Raw genomic sequence first — 23067 nt, forward strand, 5'->3', positions numbered from 1 at the left:
AGAATGAAGATGACAATTCTGAGGACCAGATAATGACTGAACAACTAATCAACCTCTCAGATAAGGACTTTAGACTAGCAATATGGAAGGTGCTCAACAGACTCCAAGAAACCATGGATCGAGTTGAACAGAACACTAATAAGAACCAAGAAAATATGAAGGCAGAAATGACAAAACTCCAAACTGAAATAACATGTCAACTAACAGGACTGAAAAAGTCAGTAAACGAAGTGAATGACAAAATGGATAAGCTCTGGGACAGGGTATCAGAAGCTGAGAATAGACTTGGTGCTGTGGAAGACGAGATACATAACAATTCCATACAGCAGGAGAGATTGGACAAAAAACTTAAAGCAAATGAGCAGACAATGGAAAAATTAGTCAAAGAATGGGAACAGACGAAAATAGAAGTCTATGATAAGATCAACAGAAACAACTTAAGAATCATTGGAGTCCCAGAGACCCAGGAAGAAAATTTCCAGGAAGAATCAATGGTCAAGAACATCATTAAAGAGAAACTTCCAGAGCTAAAGAATATATGTGATCAAATCCTGCATGCCCGAAGAGTACCAACCAAAAGAGACCCCAGAAAAACCACCCCAAGACACATCCTAGTCACAATGACAAATCCCACAGATAGAGACAGAATTCTGAAAACAGCAAGATCAAAAGGGGAAATCATGTTCAAGCAAGCTTCCCTGAGATTTACAGCAGACCTGTCACCAGAAACGCTCAATGCCAGAAAGCAGTGGTGGGATATTGTGACAAGACTGAATGAAATGAATGCTTCACCCAGAATACTATACCCAGCAAAACTCACTTTCCGGTTTGATGGAAGAATACATGGTTTCACAGACAAAAAACAGCTCAGAAACTTCACAGACACAAAACCAGTCTTAAGAGAAAAACTGAAAGACCTAATCTAAGACAAGACTACCCAAAAGACACACCAAATTTTGAAATAAAGATGGCGTTAAATCCCAGGACAATTCTTTCTCTCAACGTCAATGGACTAAATGCACCAGTTAAGAGACACAGAGTGGCTAAATGGATCAAAAAACTCAATCCAACCTTCTGCTGCCTACAAGAAACGCACCTGAATAGTCAGAACAAACATAGACTCAAAATAAAAGGCTGGAGAAAAGTTATCCAAGCAAACAACACCCATAAAAAAGCTGGAGTGGCCATACTAATATCAGATAATGCAAACTTTATACTCAGGAAGGTTGTAAGGGACAAAGACGGACATTTTATATTAATCAAGGGGTACGTAGAGCAGGAAGAATTCACTCTCCTAAACATATATGCACCGAATGAGGGGCCAGCAAAATATTTAATACAACTGTTGACAAATCTGAAAAATAATATCAACAACAACACAATAATTGTGGGGGATCTTAACACGGCTTTGTCAACACTGGACAGGTCAACCAGACTGAAACCCAACAAGAATATACTAGACCTGAGGAGAGAAATGGAAGAAAGAGGCCTAGTGGATATATATAGGACACTCCATCCCCAGAAACCTGGATACACATTCTTCTCCAATATACATGGGACATTCTCCAGGATAGACTACATGCTGGCACATAAAACATACCTCCATAAGATCAAGAGGATAGAAATTTTGCAGGCTACCTTCGCTGACCACAAGGCTCTGAAATTATTTGTGAACTCCAAAGGGACTCAGAAGAAACACTTTAACACCTGGAAGTTAAACAGCCTCATGCTCAATAACCAGTGGGTCCGAGATGAAATCAAGGAGGAAATCAAAAGGTTCCTGGAAACAAATGACAATAAAGACACAAACTCTCAGAACTTATGGGACACAGCAAAAGCAGTACTGAGAGGAAAATTTATAGCTTTGCAAGCACACATCAGGAAGGAAGAAGGAGCTTACCTGAGTAGCTTAATGACACAGCTAATAGAACTAGAAAATGCTCAACAAAAGGACCCAAGAATAGGAAGACAGAAGGAAATAACAAAGCTGAGAGCAGAAATCAACGAAGTGGAAACTCAAAAAACAATCCGAAAGATCAACGAAAGCAGAAGTTGGTTCTTTGAAAAAATAAACAAGATTGATAGACCACTGGCAAACCTAACAAAGAAAGAGAGAGAGAGAAACTTGATAACTCGTATCAGGAATGAAAAAGGAGAGATCACTACTGATATGACAGAGATTCAAAGGGTAATCAGAAACTACTTTGAAAAACTCTACGCCACTAAAAATGAGAACCTGGAAGAAATGGATAAATTCTTGGACTCTTATAATCTTCCACGGTTGAAGGAAGAGGATGTAGCATATCTAAACACCCCCATCACCATTGATGAAATTAAAACAGTAATCAAATGTCTGCCGAAAAACAAAAGCCCAGGTCCAGATGGATTCACTAATGAATTCTATCAAACTTTCCAAGAGGAACTACTGCCAATCTTGGCAAGACTCTTTCATGAAATTGAACAAACAGAAACACTTCCAAATAGCTTTTATGAAGCCAACATCACCTTGATACCTAAACCAGACAGAGACGCTACCAAAAAAGAAAATTACAGACCAATATCACTGATGAATGCAGATGCAAAGATCCTCAACAAAATCCTGGCAAATAGGATTCAATGCCTCGTTAAGAAGATCATCCACTACGATCAAGTAGGTTTCATCCCAGGAATGCAAGGCTGGTTTAACATCCGTAAATCTATCAACATAATACACAACATCAATAACAAGAAAAATAAAAACCACATGATCATATCAATAGATGCAGAGAAAGCATTTGATAAGGTCCAACACCCATTCTTGATCAAAACTCTCAGCAAGATGGGAATGGAGGGAACCTTTCTCAATATAGTGAAGGCCATCTACCACAAGCCAGTGGCAAATATTATCCTCAATGGAGAAAAACTGAAAGCCTTCCCTCTAAATTCTGGCACAAGACAAGGCTGTCCTCTCTCACCACTCCTATTCAACATAGCACTGGAAGTACTTGCTATAGCGATTAGGCAAGAAAAGGATATCAAGGGAATCCAGATAGGAAAGGAAGAAGTCAAGCTCTCACTGTTTGCAGATGACATGATACTCTACTTAGAAAACCCTAAAGACTCTATCAAAAAGCTTCTAGAAACAATAGACTCATATAGCAAGGTGGCAGGCTACAAAATTAACACACAAAAATCAATGGCCTTTCTATATACCAATAGTAATAAGGATGAAATGGACATTAAGAAAACAACCCCATTCACAATAGTACCACAGAAACTCAAATATCTTGGAATCAACTTGACTAAATATGTGAAGGACCTATACAAAGAAAACTATAAAACTCTGCTCCAAGAAATAAGAGAGGACACACAGAAATGGAAACACATACCCTGCTCATGGATTGGCAGGATTAACATCATCAAAATGGCAATACTCCCCAAGGCATTATACAGATTTAATGCCATCCCTCTAAAGATACCCATGACATTCTTCAAAGAAGTGGATCAGACACTTTTGAAATTCATTTGGAACAATAAACACCCTCGAATAGCTAAAGCAATCATTGGGAAAAAGAATATGGGAGGAATTACTTTTCCCAACTTTAAACTGTACTACAAAGCAACAGTTATCAAAACAGCATGGTATTGGAATAAGGATAGGTCCTCAGATCAGTGGAATAGGCTTGAATACTCAGAAAATATTCCCCAGAGATACAACCATCTAATTTTTGATAAAGGAGCAGGAAATCCTAAATGGAGCAGGGAAAGCCTCTTCAACAAGTGGTGTTGGCACAATTGGATAGCCACTTGCAAAAAATTAAACTTAGACCCCCAGCTAACATCATGTACAAAGGTAAAATCCAAATGGATTAAAGACCTCGATATCAGCCCCAAAACCATAAGATATATAGAACAGCACATAGGCAAAACACTCCAGGACATTACAGGCATCTTCAAGGAGGAAACTGCACTCTCCAAGCAAGTGAAAGCAGAGATTAACAGATGGGAATATATTAAGCTGAGAAGCTTCTGCACCTCAAAGGAAATAGTGCCCAGGATACAAGAGCCACCCACTGAGTGGGAGAAACTATTCACCCAATACCCATCAGATAAGGGGCTAATCTCCAAAATATACAAGGCACTGACAGAACTTTACAAGAAAAAAACATCTAACCCCATCAAAAAATGGGGAGAAGAAATGAACAGACACTTTGACAAAGAAGAAATACGCATGGCCAAAAGACACATGAAAAAATGTTCCACATCACTAATCATCAGGGAGATGCAAATCAAAACAACGATGAGATACCACCTCACACCCCAGAGAATGGCACACATCACAAAGAATGAGAATAAACAGTGTTGGCGGGGATGTGGAGAGAAAGGAACTCTTATCCACTGCTGGTGGGAATGCTGTCTAGTTCAACCTTTATGGAAAGCGATATGGAGATTCCTCCAAAAACTGGAAATCGAGCTCCCATACGATCCAGCTATACCACTCCTAGGAATATACCCTAGGAACACAAAAATACAATACAAAAACCCCTTCCTTACACCTATATTCATTGCAGCTCTATTTACCATAGCAAGACTCTGGAAACAACCAAGATGCCCTTCAACAGACGAATGGCTAAAGAAACTGTGGTACATATACACAATGGAATATTATGCAGCTGTCAGGAGAGATGAAGTCATGAAATTTTCCTATACATGGATGTACATGGAATCTATTATGCTGAGTGAAATAAGTCAGAGAGAGAGAGAAAAACGCAGAATGGTCTCACTCATCTATGGGTTTTAAGAAAAATGAAAGACACCCTTGTAATAATAATTTTCAGACACAAAAGAGAAAAGAGCTGGAAGTTCCAGCTCACCTCAGGAAGCTCACCACAAAGAGTGATGAGTTTAGTTAGAGAAATAACTACATTTTGAACTGTCCTAATATTGAGAATGTATGAGGGAAATGTTGAGCCTGTTTACGGTACAGGCGGGGGTTGGGTGGGGAGGAGAAAGATTTGGGACTTGGGTGATGGGAATGTTGCACTGGTGATGGGTGGTGTTCCTTTTATGACTGAAACCCAAACACAATCATGTATGTAATCAAGGTGTTTAAATAAAAAAAAATTAAAAAAAAATATGCAAAAAATTAATATAAGAAACCACTTAAAATTTATATGATTATATCAATCAGTGCAAGGAAAGCTACTGACATGATCCTATTCAACACCTATCTATGATAAACACCCTTAGTAAAATATGGATGGAAGCGTCCTTCCTTATATATAGTAACAGCTATCCATAAAAGGCCCGTAGAAAATATTTTTGTGTGTATTTTATGGGGGCATACCTGGCAGTGCTCAGGGGTTAGCTCTGATTCTACGCTTAGGAATTACCCCCATGAACTTGGAGACCATATGGAATGCTGGGGATCAAATCCACATCAGCTGCATTGCCCTCCCCTATCTACTATATGTTCAGTATTATTTTTAATGTTGAAAATGGAAAGCATCCCCACTTAGTTCAGGCAAAATGCAAGGATTTCCATTGCCTCCTCTATTATTCAACATTATATTAGAATTCATAGCTATAGCAATCAGTCATAAAATATCAAAGGTATTTAATTTGGAAATTTAATTGACAGGAAGTTAAATTATCTATGTGCATGGAATATGATGATAGATATTAAGACCTTAACAAGTCCATAAAACTCTCCTAAAATTATAAATCAATAAAGCAATTTGGCTGACTACAAAGTCAATACACAAAAGTAGATTTAATCCTTTTATAAATAATGAATTAGAGAGAAAGATGCCAAAGAATGTACTATATATAACTGTACCCCAAAATATCAAGTATCTAGGAATTAACTTAACAAGAGAGATGAGAGACCTATTCCATGAAAACTTCAAAACACTTAAAACAGAAATTGACAAAGATCTTAAAAATCACAAAAATTTTCTATGCTTATGAACTGGAATAATCATTATTATTAAAATGACCATCCTACCTAAACTACTCTATAGATTCAATGCAATCCCTATCCAAATTCAGACAACATCCTTTTTGGACATAAAAGTCAATTACAACATTTGCATGGAATTATAAAAGAACCTGGATAACTTGATCCATAATAAAAAATAAGAAAGTCAGAAGAATCTTTTACATGATTTGCCACTGTACTATAAACCTGTAGCAATTGGAATAGCATGGAAATAGAATAAAGATAGACTCTTTGGCCAATGGGTCAGAAAAGAATATCCAATAAAAAAAACTCTCAATATATGGTCATCTAATTTTTGACAAATCAACTTCAAGCATGATGTAGAAATACAGATTTAACAGCAAATCTGTTAGAATAATTGGGTTATCACAAGTATGAAACAAAATCTGTGCCCATTTCTCACATCTTACCAGAAAAGTTAACTCAAAATGAATCACTCAAAGTGAATGTAAATCTATAAAATGGTCCAACTCAAAGTGGACAGTAATCTATAATGTACACCGAACATAATTTTGGCAGAACAATACACAACCGAGATTTCAAAGGAGTCTTTAACAAAACAATTAATGGCAAAGGCTACAAAATCAAAATTACAAAACTATTTAAAACAAAAAAGTTTTGTATGGTAAAGGAAACATGGGGTAAAATAAAAGATAGGTGAGTGGTAGAAAACATTTGCTTTTAACACATTAGATCAACTGTTGATATACAGGATATACAAAATACTCACAAAGATTAATAAAAAAAAATCTAAAAACTCCATTCTAAAATGGGGAAAGAAAATGAACACTTCTCTGAGGAAGAAGAGCTGATGTACAAGTGGTTCTTTACTTATTATTATAGAAATCCAACTCAAGAAAACAATATAATCAAATATCCTTAGAATGAGACTTATCAAAAATAGAGATATTAATCTGTGTTGGTGGGGAACTCTTGTCTACTACCAGTGAGTATATTATCTGTTCCAACTTCTATAAAAAAGACCGGCTTACAATATGAAGCTCTACCTCAAGGAGGGGTGAGTGCAGGTAGAACACTAATACCAACCATGACAATGTTAATAGTGAGAGAAGCAGAATGACTGTCTCAAATATAGGCAGGGGGTGTGGGTAGAGGGAGATGGGTTGCATTGGTGGCAGGAATGATGCACTAGTAAAGGGGGCTGTTCTTTTTGTGACTGAAACGCAACTACAGTCATGTTTGTAATCACGGTGTCTTTAAAAAGATATTTAAAAAAAAACCACTGTGGGGGCAAGAGTAATAGCACAGTGAGTATAGGGCATTTGCCTTGCATGTGGCCTAGCTGGTTTGATCCCATATGGTCCTCCTGAGCCGGCCATGAAAAATTTCTGAGTGCAGATCCATTTCTGAGTGTAGAGTCAGGAATAAAACTCCTGAGTGCTGCAAGTGTGGCCCAAAAAATCCAAAGAAAAGTAAAAACATTATGGAAAGTTCTCAGTAAATTCAGATTTGAACTACCTTATCAGACAGCAATTTCACTTTGGGTCATTTATCTACATTACAGCATTCATACAGAATGGCATATGCATACACTTATTCACTGCAGCACTGAATACAATAACTAGGGCATCCCACCTAGATGCCCAACAATAGATGAGTGGATCATGAAGATATGGTAAATATACACACCCAAATACTACATGGTTATAAGGAATGATTCAATCATGCAATTTGCTGCAGCATAGATGGGTATCTGTTGATATCATGAATATCTACAGTTATCATGTTAATTAAAATAAACCAGAAGAAGAAAGATAAACAGGATAATATCATTTATATGTGATATTTAGAATTAATTCATGAGGAAATGCAATTACTTAAAAAATGGATGCCTCTATTACCCTTGGCCAAGACTATAGGAATAAGGAAGAACTAGAGTGCAGGGGAGGGAAAGAAAGACAGATTAGAAATAATCTGAAAAATCAAGATAATTCAGGCACATTTATAATGTTAAATAGGAACAGATCACAGAGTCAATAGTGAAATCTAAGACCTGAACTTTAACAACTAAACTCATAAAGGTATCTGTCAAGATTAGAGAGGGAGGTACAGGAGGAAACCTGGTAACCCTACTGGAGAGAAGTTGATATTGGTGCTGGAACATTATATGTCTAAAATTTAACTATGAAACCTTATAAATCATGATGGTTTTAATTTAAAAAATGACAATTGGGGGAAAAGAAGGTCTATTATTGACCAAATTTATGCTGTCCCAAGATAATGCCTTTCTCATTATTATGCATTTCACTTGTTATATATAATATTATATAGATATATATTCCATGTAGCTTCATTTTCTAGGCTGTAAATGTCTTGCTGTTCTGATGATTAGTATTTAATGAAGGAGCAAACAACCTTTAGTGAGCTACTTTTTCTAATGCTGTACTTATCCTGTCAAATTACCTCCATGGCTTGGGTCCTGGAAATGCTCAAAGATTAAAGATAGAGAAAGATGGTGCTATTTGCTGAGGAGAGAGGACTGTCAAGTTATCAGGGCTTGAACTCCTATAGGAATTCTTGTAGATTAGCAACTTGGATTAAGAGAAGCTTGGACAAGCTACCACATGAAATGGAGAAAGTTGCTTTTACACTGTTCAGCATCTTTTAAGATACCTATTACCAAGTTTTTACCTTCCGTGTTTTGTGAGGGTTTCTCATTCTGGATGACTTCTTAATGTCCACTTCAGTTGTATTTACACATCCAGGCTAAAAATTTAAAAACAGAGAGACAAATAAATCTTTGGATATAAATTTTCTGATGAGTACATTAATACCCCCTCTTCAGAACCAAATAAATGCTTTGACAATGTAATATGAGGACAGTTTATTTATTTGGATTTTGGGGCCACACTAGGTGACTCTCAGGGGCTACTCTCAGCTATGTGCTCAGAAATCACTCCTGGCTTGGGGTTCATATGGGACACTGGGAGATTGAATCAAGGTCTGTTCTGGGTCAGTGGCATGCAAGGCAAACACCCTACTGCTGCGCCATCAATCTGGCCCCAATTTATTTATTTATTTATTTATTTATTTATTTATTTATTTATTTATTTATTTATTTATTTATTGGCTTTGGGGTCACACCCAACGGCGGCACTCAGGAGTTATTCCTTGTTCTATGCTCAGAAATCACTCCTGGCTGGCTTAGGGGACCATATGGGATGCCGGAATTCAAACCACCATTTATCCTGGGTCGGCTGCATGCAAGGCAAATACCCTGCCATTATGCTATCTCTCTCTGTAGTGCCAATACAGTTTTATTTTTCATGCAGTCTCTATTGTTGACATCAGGTTTCTGTATTAATGATCCTGGAATCTGCATATCCTACATTAAAGTCAGGCTGGTGTGGAGCATCCTCTCATTTCACCTCACAATTAAAGGGCAATGCAGAAAGCCCTGTCCAGTAAGCAGGTCGTTGTTGTTAAGTCTTCTCAGTGTTAAGGGAAGTCTCTTTTGAGTAGGTCAATGTCAGAGCAGTGGTAGGGTCTTCTCTGGTAGAGGATTGCTTCCAGGTGATGTTATAGACAACCTTGGATGTTTCATAGATGGCTTCTCTAGATCAGGGGTGAATGGAGAATGCCCACTCTTCTGAGGCCTGTGCCAGGTCATTATGTCAATGTTCAGGGTGTAATGTCCCATTGCACTACAAGATTTGTGTGTTCCCATCTCTATTGGATAAGAACTTATTTGTATGTATAGTATTTTCCCATTTTAATGTGCCTATGCAAACAAGAAATAAAGCCACGTGGCGTTATTGGTGTATATGGGGTCGTAAGAACACGTCCAAAAATACCCGTGACTTGGTTCAAACATAAGAATTAAACTGAGGGACTTTTTCACCAAATTCCCTATTGAACAGTTTACCAGAGTCATACCAGTGATCCCTGAGATCAGAGCTATGAGTAAGCCCTAAGCATTGCCAGATGTGACCAAAACAAGCCTAAAAGGGTTCTTGGGCCATAGCAATAGAACAGCATATAGGAAGCTTACCTTGCAAGGATCTGAGTTAAATTAAATTTCTGATATCCTATATCATTTCCCAAACACTGTCAGACATTATAACTGTGTGAAGATCCAAGTTTAACCCTTGTGAATCACTAGGTGAGCAAAAAAAATAAAACAAAACAAAACAATAACAACATGTTTTGATTTTGGAATTCTTTTTATTTAATTAAAGACCTGTGTTTTACAAATTTATTGACAGTTGACTTTTAGGCATATTATATTTCAACACCAATACTACCACCAGTTTCAACTCCCTTCACCAGTGCTTCCATGCTCCATCATCCCTTGTTCCCAAAGTAACCTCCCCTAGCAGATAAGTGACATTATTCTGTGTTTTTCTTCCTTTTTGTTTACTTCAGTGAATATGATATCTTCCAGTTCCAACAAGGTTGCAGCATATTTCATAATTTCATCATTCCTTAAAGCTGCATAATATTTCATTGTGGATATATATCTTCATAAGACATCATCATACTCATTTATCTTTCACTGGACACCTACATTGATTCCATATCTTAGCTATTGTATTCATTGCAGCAATTAATAATGATAAGCTTATATTCTTTTAAAAACTTTTTTATTTAAACACCATAGTTACAGGGTGTTCATACTACAGTTTTTTTCCTACAGAAAGAGTTGTTCATGATTGAATTACAGTCATACAATGTACAACAGCCTTCAGCACTATGAATCTCCCATTACCAATATCAACAGTTTTCCTCTCACCCTTCTGATGCACATATAATATGTGCCATTAGATGGAGCAGAATCAAGTGAAATATTATGCATACATAGGTTTCCTGTGCAACTAAACATAATTTCCCAAAAGTATTGAGAAAGACTAATAGCATCAAGTATGAATTCTTTCATGTTTTGAATGATATCTTCTGCTAGTTAGTTGGATTGTTAATCTTTTGATGGCTTACTTGCATTGGCTAGCACATGCTTTTTTCCTGTGCATAAAGAACCAAGTGTTAATTTTAGGTCTTCATCTACAAAGCTCTAGGCATGATGGGCCTGGAGATTTGCCTGGATGTTTCTCCACATTCCCAATTGCAGTTGTCCTCTATAATTTAACATTACTTTTTTTGTATTTTGTAGGTGGGTATGATGGCATTTCATGTTCCTTGTTACTTAAGAAACAGATCAATTGATTTTATTATACGAAAGGTGACTACAAATACATCTGTCTTACAAGCCATTTTCCTAAACAATTAAGATTATATAGATTGGGAGGTCAGACTAGATGGCCCAATGGGCTCTGAGATGAGCCTAGATTTTGGGAGAGGTGATTGGTGTCTGTTTATATAAGCTGCTTTTCTCTCACACATAGAAACATCAAAATAAGAAATTATAAAAGATTGCAGATCATATAACTTGCAATTTATACAAAGCTTCTCATATGCTTTCAGACTGAATAATGGTTCCAAAGACATTTTTTATTTGGTTAGGATAATTAATACAAACCATTATTTTATATCGTTATAATATTCATCAGGTCTTATAATCCTTTAAGATCATTTTTTACTTCAGCTTAAATCTAGCAATTTGAAATTCAAGCTAAATTCTAGTAGGAAAGCCAGTTAGTTGACTCTCAATTCTCACCTCCTTAGGCTTGGGATGAGAATATGTAGCAGAATTATTTAGAAATCACAACAAAATTGAATAAGCAAAATTTTAGAATCTGTCTGTTTTACTCTATCTTTAATGGAGTTGAGATGATTATTTTTGGATATCATTTTGATTTGTCTCATACTTAAAATGTTTCATAGTATTACCTATTAACATACTGTTATTTATTTTTGTATCTAGTTAAGGAAATCTGTCAAAGTTACATACATAATATAAAAATAGAAAAATATAGAAAAGTAGTCACTATCTCTATGAATGCCTATAGCCATTATTTAATGTTTTATACAAATAATTTTGGTAATAATCAATGACATTAATTATTAGTCTAAGTGACAATAGTTAATATAAGTTCAGCAATAGATTATATTGTTATATGTATAGCCCATTTGAAATTGAACTGTTTATAATGTTGATATATGAAAGATAGCAAGATATCAAGAGGTTTAAAAAAAGAAAATAGGATGGGAATATTTTCACCCAAGTGAAAATCCAGAAAAACATAAATACTATGCTATTCAAACTTATTGAATTTTAGTCTTTTTTCCACACACACATATGCAAGATCACTCACCACAAATATCAAGAACAAGTAAGTGACAAAGTAGAAAATGCAGTTTTATAAATTATATAGTTTATTACCTAACTCTGGTTACCTATATACAAGTGCTAGTTCTAATATAATTTACTAAATTTTAGAAAAATGGATGAGTCTATTATCTCATCTCATTAAGTTTCTTTTAGAGTTATTACTTTCCAAAGAATAGAATTATATATTTGAGATAGTGTTGATATATTTGCTTACCACAGGTCGGTGTACATCCCAAAATGCTCTCTCTTGGCTATCAAGGATCTTCCTTTCAATTTTGTCCCTTTTTTTGTCCACTCTGCCAACATAGGAAAAATAATTACTAAGAGCTAATTGTAGTGCCTCTGTGGACAAAAGGTTAGAGTGTGAACAAATCTTCCAAAAGACTCACAAGGACTCACTTTGCTTGTGCTTCTGCTTGCATAAAAATAAACTCCCATTTTCGGGCAAACGCTCTTTGTAGTCTTGCAAGGCTTTCCTGAAAAAGATCAGAAAATCCTGGTGTTCATTTCCTCTGTGCCCTTTTAAGTTTCTTTGTCACATATATTTGTTAAGAAAATATATAATTTCAGTATTAATTGCATACTGATTCGGTAAATATCTGCTTACCTAATGGAGCTAATTCTCATATTAAGTCACAGAGAAAACAGGCAAGACTATTACCAATGCATTTTTATGAATACTTACCTTTAGAAATCAGATCTAAAAACCCAAACTACTAAAATTGCCTTAATGAAAGTGTGCTGAAAACTAATTCATTGAATTTTTCTGTCTACGTTTTAGATAAATAGAAAAGAAATGCATTTTTCTTCTCTTTTATATATGTGGTGGGATTCAGGGTCTTCCAAATAGTATTCAAAGATTTGGGGTCAAACTAGGCCAATAAACAATTCATAAGGCCATGACTGCTGTGATGCTCTGTACCTTAAGTCCTGGAGACCAGGAGGAATAGTGATCTAGGGCCTTCAGAGCCTAATATGAAGTATTTACTGCCATCCTCTAGAAATACACTATTCCACTGTTTGGGGTTCATAAGAAGCCCAGAATTGAAAGGGAGAGTCTCCTGTGTAAGCCACACTCCTAACTTAAGTATTAATTCTGAAGCTCAACAATGCATTTCTAAAACTATCTTAATATTAGTCTATCTTAGCTTTTGACAAAATGTAACTTGAGAGCAAATTGCATCATAAATTTTATCAGATGATGGTGACCAACATGTATATTTTTCAAAAAGGATTTTTTTCATTGTAAGTGCTCTCGAATGAAATATATTCAACATATATTATATATCTAAAGTTTTCACATTTGAGTAAAATTCAACAAATTTTGTTTCTTTACTCTAAATTTATGGTTTTAGAATTCATTCTCACATTCTGGGACCAGAGAGATAGCATGGAGATAAGGCATTTGCCTTTCATGCAGAAGGCCAGTGGTTCAAATCCTGGCTTCCCATATGGTCCCCTGTGCCTGCTGAGCATAGAGCCAGGAGTAACCCCTGAGCACTGCCGGGTGTGACCCAACCCCCCCCCCCCCCAAAAAAAAAAGAATTCTCACATTCTCAAAGTGAATTATTATGGTTAACAAAGATCAGGCATTCACTAAGTATTTTAGTCTGATTCCATAAAACCTAATTTTTGGACTCCACTAGTAATTAAAGTTTCATAGATTGCCCCTAAAAAGCCACAGGCCTTTCCCATATTTATTTTATCACGTTCTTTGCTAATAAGTTCATGCTACGTACAGCTTCATAGTCTGCTAACTCCAGCCTTGCCTTGTTTTGCATTGTTCTCTTGCAGAGGTAAACAGCTGAAAGAAAAATAAAAAATGTTATTGCTCACCTTATCATTAAAACGAGGCATTTTTAAAACTTAGGAATAAATTATTATCTATAAGTTATTTTAGTTTTATCCACCGTATTCTCAAGTTGTAATTTTTCTTTCCTTTTGTTTGTTCTGGGTGGGAGATACTCCTGGGTGTGTTCAGGGCTTGTTCCTTCTATGTTCGGTGACTACTGCTGGTGATGCTCAAGAAAACATATTTCAATGCAAAGGATAAACTGTAGTCTGCGATGCAGAAGACCTTAATCTTAACCCCTATACTATATCATAGGCCCTATTATTTTAAAATCATTTTTGGACAAATATTAAAATGGGCATTACTAGATTCTGCCATTCCTGTATGCCATTTCAAGTATTATTAAAAAAATAGATACATTTACACAGCCAGAGTAATAGCACAACAGTAGGGTGTTTGCCTTGCATGCTGCCGAAGAGGTTAGATCAGGGTTCAATCGCCAGCATCTTTGGTCCCCCAAGCCTGCCAGGAGCAACTTATGAGTACAGAGCCAGAAGTAACTCCAAAGTGCTGCTGGGTGTGGCTCAAAACCAAACCAAATCAAACCAACAAAGTACATTTAGATTTCATTAAATATTAAATAATTCCACTTTCCACTAATCTGCATTTCCCTGAAGTCTGGCCAATATGATGAGGAAAAGACCTTAAAATATAAATAAATAATTGCATTTATGTAATTTATTATATTGTTTCACTCTTTGATTTTCTATGTGGGATTTAAGAAAAATGATAAAGGATACCATATCAGACCTGAAACCATAGGAACATAGAAGAAATTGTAGGCAGAACAATCCAGGACATTGAAGACCAAGAATCTTCAAGATGAAACACAACTAGTCAAACAATAGGAAAATGAATAAACAAATGTGACTGTATTAAAACCAAGAAGTACCTGCACCTCAAAGTAAATGGTGACTAAGAAACAAAGATTACCCACAAAATGGGAGAAACTATTCATGCAATTTCCATTTAGAGAATAGGTGAATTGTTAATAACCAAAATATACAAGGTATTGGTAGAGTTTAGCAAGAAAAAAATAAAACATTCAATCCCATCCAAAAGTAGGGAGAAAAATGAACAGAAATTTCATCAAAAATGTACAGTTGGCCTGTACATGAAAATTTGCTCTACATCATTAATCATCAAGGAGTGCAAATCAAAACAACAATGCGATACATCTCACACTGGAAAACTGGCAAATGCAACAAAGAACAAGAATAACTTGCTGGTGTAAATATGGGTAAATGGGACTCTCATTCACTGATAGTGAGAGTGTCAACTACTCCAGCCTTTTTGGAAAACACTATAGATAATCCTCAAAAAACTGGAAATTGAGCTCCCATATAATCCATACTTAGTATATATACTAGTATATATGTATGTCGACATATATACTAGTAAATATACTCTAAATATATATGTATATATACATCTCCAAAAAATGTATACACATTTGTCTCCAATGCACATGGGTCATTCTCCATTCTATACACATCTGTCTCCAATGCACATGGGTCATAGACCACATTCTGGCCAATAAAACACATCTATATAAAATTGAGATAGAAATTGCACAAACTATCTTCTCAAATCATAATACAATGAAATCAGAAGTGAACTATAAACAGATACAGAGGAAAAAATTTAAAACCTGGAAATTAAAGAGCTCACTATAAAATAACCAGTGGGTCAGAGACTAAATCAAAGAGGAAATCAAAAGATTCCTGGAAACAAATGAAAATGAAAACACAAATTATCAGAATTTGTGGGGCACAGCAAAAGTGATACTAAGAGAGAAATTTATAGCTTTGCAAACACTCATCAGGAAGAAAGAAAGGGCCTACATAAATAATGCTTCAGCTTATAAAATTGGAAAGTGATCAACCTAATGAACAAAAAGTAGACAGGTGGAAGGAAATAATAAAGGTTAGAGCAGAAATGTATCAACTGGATATTCAAAAACAATCAGAAATATAATGAAAACAAGAGTTGATTCTATGAAAAAACACAGATAGATAAATCACTAGAAAAACTCACAAATAAAGGAATAGAAAATTGTAATGCCAAAAAAGAAATAAAAAGGGAAAGATTACTACAGATATCACAGAAATTCAAAGGACAATGAGACTTCTAAGAAAATTTGCCACAAGAGAACCTGTAAAAAAATGAATAAATTATTGGGCTCTTCTAACCTCCCAAGTTTGAATCAAGATGATCTAGCATCTCTTCACAGACCCATAACTACTGAGGATATTAAATTGTTGATTAAAAGAGTCTTGCCAAAAACAATAGCCTAAGCACAGACTGCTTCACTGATGAATTCTTATAAACATTTGTAGAGTGCCGACCGCCAACCCTTTTCAGGCTATTCCAGAAAATTGAAAAGAGATAAACACTACCAAATAGTTAGTACAAAGCTAACATCAACCTGATACCAAAATCAGTCAGAATGCCACAAAAAAGATAACTACAGACCAATATTCCTGATGAACACAAATGCAAATATATTCAACAAAATCTAACAAATAAAATTCAAGGCCTCATCAAGAAGGTCATATACTATGAGCAAGTAGTATTCATACCAGAGATACAAACATAGTTAACCATATACAAAGCAATCAATGTTATACATCATATCAACGAAAGAAAAGATAAAAACCATATAATAATATCAGTAGTTGCAGAGACAGCATTTGATAAGGCCAACATGTATTCATGAAAAACTCTCAACAAGATGGGGCCGGGCGGTGGCGCTGGAGGTAAGGTGCCTGCCTTGCCTGCGCTAGCCTAGGAGACGGACCGCGGTTCGATCCCCCGGCGTCCCATATGGTCCCCCAAGCCAGGAGCGACTTCTGAGCGCATAGCCAGGAGTAACCCCTGAGCGTTACCGGGTGTGGCCCAAAAACCAAAAAAAAAAAAAAAAAAAAAAACTCTCAACAAGGTGGGAATAGGAAGAAATCTCAATATAGTCAAATGACATAAGGACACAAAATATCAGAATTTTTGGGACACACTAATGTGGCACTAAGAGAAATATTTATAGTTTTGCAAGCACAAATCAGGAAGGAAGAAGTGGCCTACATGGATAGCTTAATGACACAACTTATAAAATTAGAAAACGATCAACAAAAAGACCCAAAAATAGGTAGTCAGAAGGAAATAACAACACTTAAAGCAAAAATCAATAAAGTAGAAAGACAAAAGACAAACCGAAAGATCAACAAAAGCAAAAGTTGTTCTTTGAAAAAATAAACAGGATTGATAACCCCCTGGCAAAACTCACAAAGGGAGAGAGAGGAACTTGACAAACCGGGTTTAGTAATAAAATGGGGGAGATCACTTCAGATATTTCAGGGATTCAAAGGGTAATCAGAGACTACTTTGAGAAACCCTATGCCACAAAACATGAGACCTGGAAGAAATGGATACAATCTTGGACTCATAACATTCTACGGTTAAATAAGGATGATATAGCATATCAAAACAGCTCCATCAGCTCCAGGGCTTCCCCTGGGCCACATCCTTGGGCAAGCCAGCAAGGTGGGTCTTTTGGAGGAGCTTATGGGATCCCCTAGGCTTTCCCCAATCCCAAGCCAGCTCCAGAGGGAGGCTTAGGGTGTGGGCTTTGAACTTCCTGCCTTCCGGCTCGGGAAGACTCTCCTTCATTCCTGGGAGCCGGGAGTCTCTGCCAGCATGGGTTTCAGCAAACCTCTGTTGTGCCAAAGGCCTTTTTAACCAGGCCTAGGGTCAGGGTGCAGGACTAGGGTCACCCCAGCACCCCTCTACCTCTTCCTCCAGAGCTCCAGGGCTTCCCCTGGGTCACATGCCTGGGCAAGTCAGCAAGGTGGGTTCCTTGGAGGAACTTAGGGGTATCCTAGGCTTTCCCCCGTCCCAAGCCAGCTCCAGAGGGAGGCTTAGGGTGCGGGCTTTGAACTTCCGGCCTTCCGGCTCAGGAAGGATCTACTTCCTTCCTGGGAGCCGGAGTTTCAGCAGACCTCCATTGTGCCAAAGGCTTTTTTTTACACTTGGAGGAGCTTAACTGGGGGTGGCTGATAGTTGCTCGGCTGTACTAAGGCAGTCACTGGTAATTTTATACCAGTCTACCTGTTCCAAACTGCGCAGGGGTATTAACTCCCGCACACAATATATATTTTAAGAGTATTCCATACCCTTAAGATATGTTTTTGTGTATGCAGAATGTCCATTTTGTATTCTGCTCTTTATCACACCCCTACAAAACTCATTTTTACTCTTTAACTCTCTCACCCTGAACCATCATTACCCCCACATTTACCCTTTTTAACTTCAGTACTGCACCATCCAAAATCATAGACCAATGTGGTGCACTGGATTTACCACCCACCCAACTATTTCAAAAGCATAAAACAGACAAGTATGCCCTTTGAATATTTTATATCTATTTTCTTTGACAGCTATATCTCTTACTAAATATTCTCTTATATAGTGACAATTTCCCCTATTTTTTTTTATCTTTTCTTCTTTTTGTGAACTGATCAGTAAGAAATTTGGTGAAAGCTTCCCTCAGTTTATCTCTTCTGTATGAAACAAGTCACGGGGATTGTTGGACCTGTTCTTGCAGCCCCCATATGTACCAATAATGCCACGTGGCATTATTTCTTGTTTGCATAAGCACATTAAAATAGTGAAATTCTATTCATACAAATAAGTTCTTATCTAATAGAGATGGGAACACACAAAACTTGTAGTGCAATTGGACCTTACACCCTGAACATTGACATAGTGACCTGGCGCAGGCCTCAGAAGAATGGGCATTCTCCATTCACCCCTGAACTAGGGAAGCCACCTACAAAACATCCAAGGTTGTCTATAACATCACCTGGAAGCAATCATCTACCAGGGAAAACCCTACCACTGCTCTGACATTGACCTACTCAAAAGAGACTCCCTTAACTGAACAGGGCTCTCTGCATGGCCTTTTAATTGTGAGGTGAAACTAGAGGACGCTCGACACCAGCCTGACTTTAATGTAGGATTTGCAGATTCCAGGATCTTTTCCCAACAACAGAGACTGTTTGAAAAATAAAAATGTATTGGCACTACAGACAAGGACTTGGATTAGACAAACTATTTTGCCGGAGCCTAGAGTTTGTCTTATGCCAGGAGACTTCAGGGGTAGGGTCTCCTTGTATTTAGGCCAAGGCTTTTCCTTTCCATGCCACCCATATTTTGGTGGGCCTATGCAAACAATAATTGCCACTCTAACACCATTTTTACATTGCTCCTTTGACTCTAAACCTTAACTAAAAAAACCTACTTAAACTTTTGAGGTTAACATAAACTAATATGCATATGCATGGAAATGTAAAAAGTACTATGCCTTCAGTGTTTAAGGTGTTACACAAATATCATGGTTTTACATTGCTTTGTTTACCACTAAGAAGATGTTATAATGTACATCTGGAGACTTGAGGGACAAAGTAATTGTACATGGATTCTGTTTTATTTCTTCTTAATGTTCCTTGACTGTATGTTAAAAATTAAGGTGCCAGCAACAGAATTTCTTCTGAGAACTCTGTTTATTGGTGATTGTCCTTCCACAGTAACTTTACCTTGTCCTCTTCCTTTGCATCATTGTTCTCAGAATTAAAAGTAAAAAACAAACAAACAAACAAACAAACAAACAAAAAAACAGCTCCATCACTATTGAGGAAATTAAATGGTAATCAAAAGTCTTCTCCCCTCATAAAGCCCAAGCCCTAACGGGTTCACTAATGAATTCTTTCAAACCTTTCAAGAAGAACTACTACCAATACTTATCAAGTTCTTTCATAAAATTGAAGAAACAGGAACACTTCCAAATAGTTTTTATGAAGCTAAGATCACCTTGATACCAAATCCAAACAGAGATGCCGCCAAAAAAGAAAATTACAGACCAATATCCCTGATGAACACAAATGTAAAAATCTTCAACAAAATTCTGACAAATAGAACCCAATACATCTTCAGAAAGATAAAACCAAGTAGGTTTTATCTTAAAGTGAAAGGATTGTATAACATACATAAACCAATCAACATAATAAACATATTTAAAAAAAGAAAAAGAAAAATTATGTGATCATATCAATAGATGCAGAGAGAGCATTTAATAAGGTCCAAATACAAAAATCCCTTCCTCATACTATATTCAGTGCAGTGCTATTTACAATAGGCAGACTCTGAAACCAACCAAGATGCTCTTCAACAGATGAATGGCTAAAGAAATTGTGGTACATATACACAATAGAATATTATGCAGGTGTCAGGAAAGATGAAGTAATAAAATTTTCCTGTACATGTATGTACACGGAATCTATTATGCTGAGTGAAATAAGTCAGAGGGAGAGAGATAGATACAGAATAATGTCACTCAACTATGGGTTTTAAGAAAAATTAAAGACATATAGGGTGCTTGGTATAATTCTTATGTTAGTAAATTTTTTAACTTAGACTTGTCTCTTAAAATGTGATTTATCCTTGACAATATTCCATGTGCATGTGAGAAGAATCTATGTACAGCTTTTTGAAGATGAAAGGCCCTGTAGAGATGGATTTGTCCAAGATCTTGTATATTTTCATTTATGCACCTTTCTAATGTTCTGATTAGTGAACCTATCTAATGGAGAGTGGCATGTTGGAATCTTCAACTATATTACATTGCCATTCATATGTTTCTTTAGGTTTGTGAGTAAAAGCCTTACATATTTTGCTGACTACATTGGTACATATATGTTGATCAGTATTAGTACTTCCTTGTCTGTTATTACCCTGATCAATTGGTGTCCATCTTTATCTCTAAGTTGTTTCTTGAAGTTGAATGCAATTTGATATGACATAAGTATGGCTGTCCCAGCTTTTTTTTTTTAGTGTGTTCCCGTAGCTTGCATAATATCAAAAAACAGACTTCCTGGTCCCTGATACATACAAGACTTCCTCAGCTGCCAGTATCACTGCCAATATCTTCACCTCAAGGGTTCCTCCCAGCCTGCAGCCTGTCTTGAGTTCTACCTGTCTGTCGGCCTCTTAACAAATCATGTAGAGTGTAATGCAATCCACATGAAGACATTTTAATTTATAGAAAATATTTCCAGGAAGATGGTCCCATAATATAATCTTAGAAAATATACAACCTCAACACTCAGTAGGCCATAACAAATAATTATATAGCAATTTCTTATCATACTTGTATAAATCACTTGATAAGAAAAATAACCTACAAGGCAGATACACTTCAAGCCACCTTTTATAAAAAATATATTATATGTATATCCGTTTCTTAAATAATAGGGAGCCTGGAACTTTTTCAACCCAACCCACTAAAAACATAAAAAACAATTGGAAACTGTGGAGGACAATGGCAATTGTAGACATGGAGAGAAACATAGGCAAATTTCTAAGCCCACTGAAATGTCTGAGCCTTGTAGACGAGGACATAAAATCAACACTTGAAGTTTTAGAAACATAAATCAAGGACATGCTAGCCTATAAAATTATCAATCTATAGATGAACAATTCAACCAACTCAAAGAAAAACTCTTTCAGTAGATGAGAGAGTCTATAAAAGTGGAAATGAAGGAACTAAAGAATAACTTAGCCACAGTAGCAGAATTACACAGGTGGAGAACCATATAGACCACTTGAAGGCAAATAACAAGACAGCATTGATAAAGATGTAATGTATTTAAAGAACAAAGGCAAGAGAAATAATTTCCAAATTATAGGAATACCAAAAGGGGAGGGAAAAGGGAAAGAGAAAAAGTGTGGGAGATAATAACAGAAAAATTTCCTGCTCCCTGGAAAGAAACAAAGAGGCAAAAAAACTGCCAAACAAAATAGACCCTAACAGAACAACAACAAAAAATATAAAAATTCAAATGAAACAATAAAAAAAGAAAGAAATTGACACTTTAAGTAAGGGAGAAGAAAAAACTTAAAAGGAAAGAATTTAAGAATAAACCAAATCTTCCATTTGAAACAATCAAAACAAGCAAAGAGTAGAATGAACATAATTTTCGACCTGGAGTCAATTAACAAGCACACCTCTTATTATATGAATGGAGTGATATTCTCTAGCCCATCCATTCTCCCATCGCATCCCTTCTCAGACAGAAAAGAAAAAAATCCTGTAACATTTACACTAACTAAACTGACTCTAAGTGTTCAAAGATCAATTATATAAAGCAAATGCCTGATTATTACAGCACCAATCCTACACAATATAATGACATAAAAGAACTGTCTGTAAATAGTTTCTTTATATGTTAATGGACTAAAATTTCCCATCAAAAGGCATAGATTACCAGGTTGGATAAAATACATAACACAACCCTTTGATGCTTACAGGAAACACACTTATTTCAGGATAGACACAGGCTCAGAGTAAAAGAACGAAAATTAATTATACAAGCTATTGTAACAAATTAAAAAAAAAGAAGCTGGGACAGCCATATTTTTCTCAGACCAAATAGCATTCAACCTCAAGAATATACTTAAAGGGGCTGGAGTGGTAGCACAGTACTGGTACTGTACTAGTACTAGTGGTAGTACAGTGCATGTGGCTGACCCAGGATGGATGTGTTTTGATCCCCAGCATCCCATATGAACCCATGAGCCAGGAGCTATTTCTGAGTGCAGAGCCAGGAGTAACCACTGGGTGTGCCCCTCTCAAAAAATGAAACAAAACAAAACAAAAAACCAACTTAGAGACAAGGATAGACATTACTTACTGATCAGAATAATAGACCAAGAGGTACTAACTAGAATCAACATATATGCACAAATTTAGAGTCAGCAGAGTATGTAAAGCTTTTGCTCACAAACCTAGATAAACATATAGACAGTACTATTATACTATTGGGAGATTTCAGCATGCCACTCACACCACTGGGAGATTGATGAGGCAGAACATTATTAGCAAGGAGTACAAACACTATATGATAATTTAGAAGAGCTAGGACTAATGGTTCTTTA

General features: G+C 36.3%; 1 protein-coding gene across 2 annotated transcripts in view; it reads right to left on the reverse strand.

Annotated features, from left to right (window-relative positions):
• Positions 1–23067, reverse strand: part of RGS7 (regulator of G protein signaling 7) — a 306416-nt gene that overhangs the window by 69426 nt on the left and 213923 nt on the right. For both annotated transcript variants that reach the window (XM_049776515.1, XM_049776514.1), the window contains exons 7-10: positions 13967–14031; positions 12627–12703; positions 12442–12523; positions 8633–8707 (exon numbers count right to left, since the gene is read on the reverse strand). In XM_049776515.1, the coding sequence (XP_049632472.1) occupies positions 8633–8707; positions 12442–12523; positions 12627–12703; positions 13967–14031 (299 nt within the window). The remainder of the gene's footprint in view (positions 1–8632; positions 8708–12441; positions 12524–12626; positions 12704–13966; positions 14032–23067) is intronic.

The sequence above is a fragment of the Suncus etruscus genome, chromosome 7 (assembly GCF_024139225.1).
Source record: "Suncus etruscus isolate mSunEtr1 chromosome 7, mSunEtr1.pri.cur, whole genome shotgun sequence".
NCBI lineage: Eukaryota > Metazoa > Chordata > Mammalia > Eulipotyphla > Soricidae > Suncus > Suncus etruscus.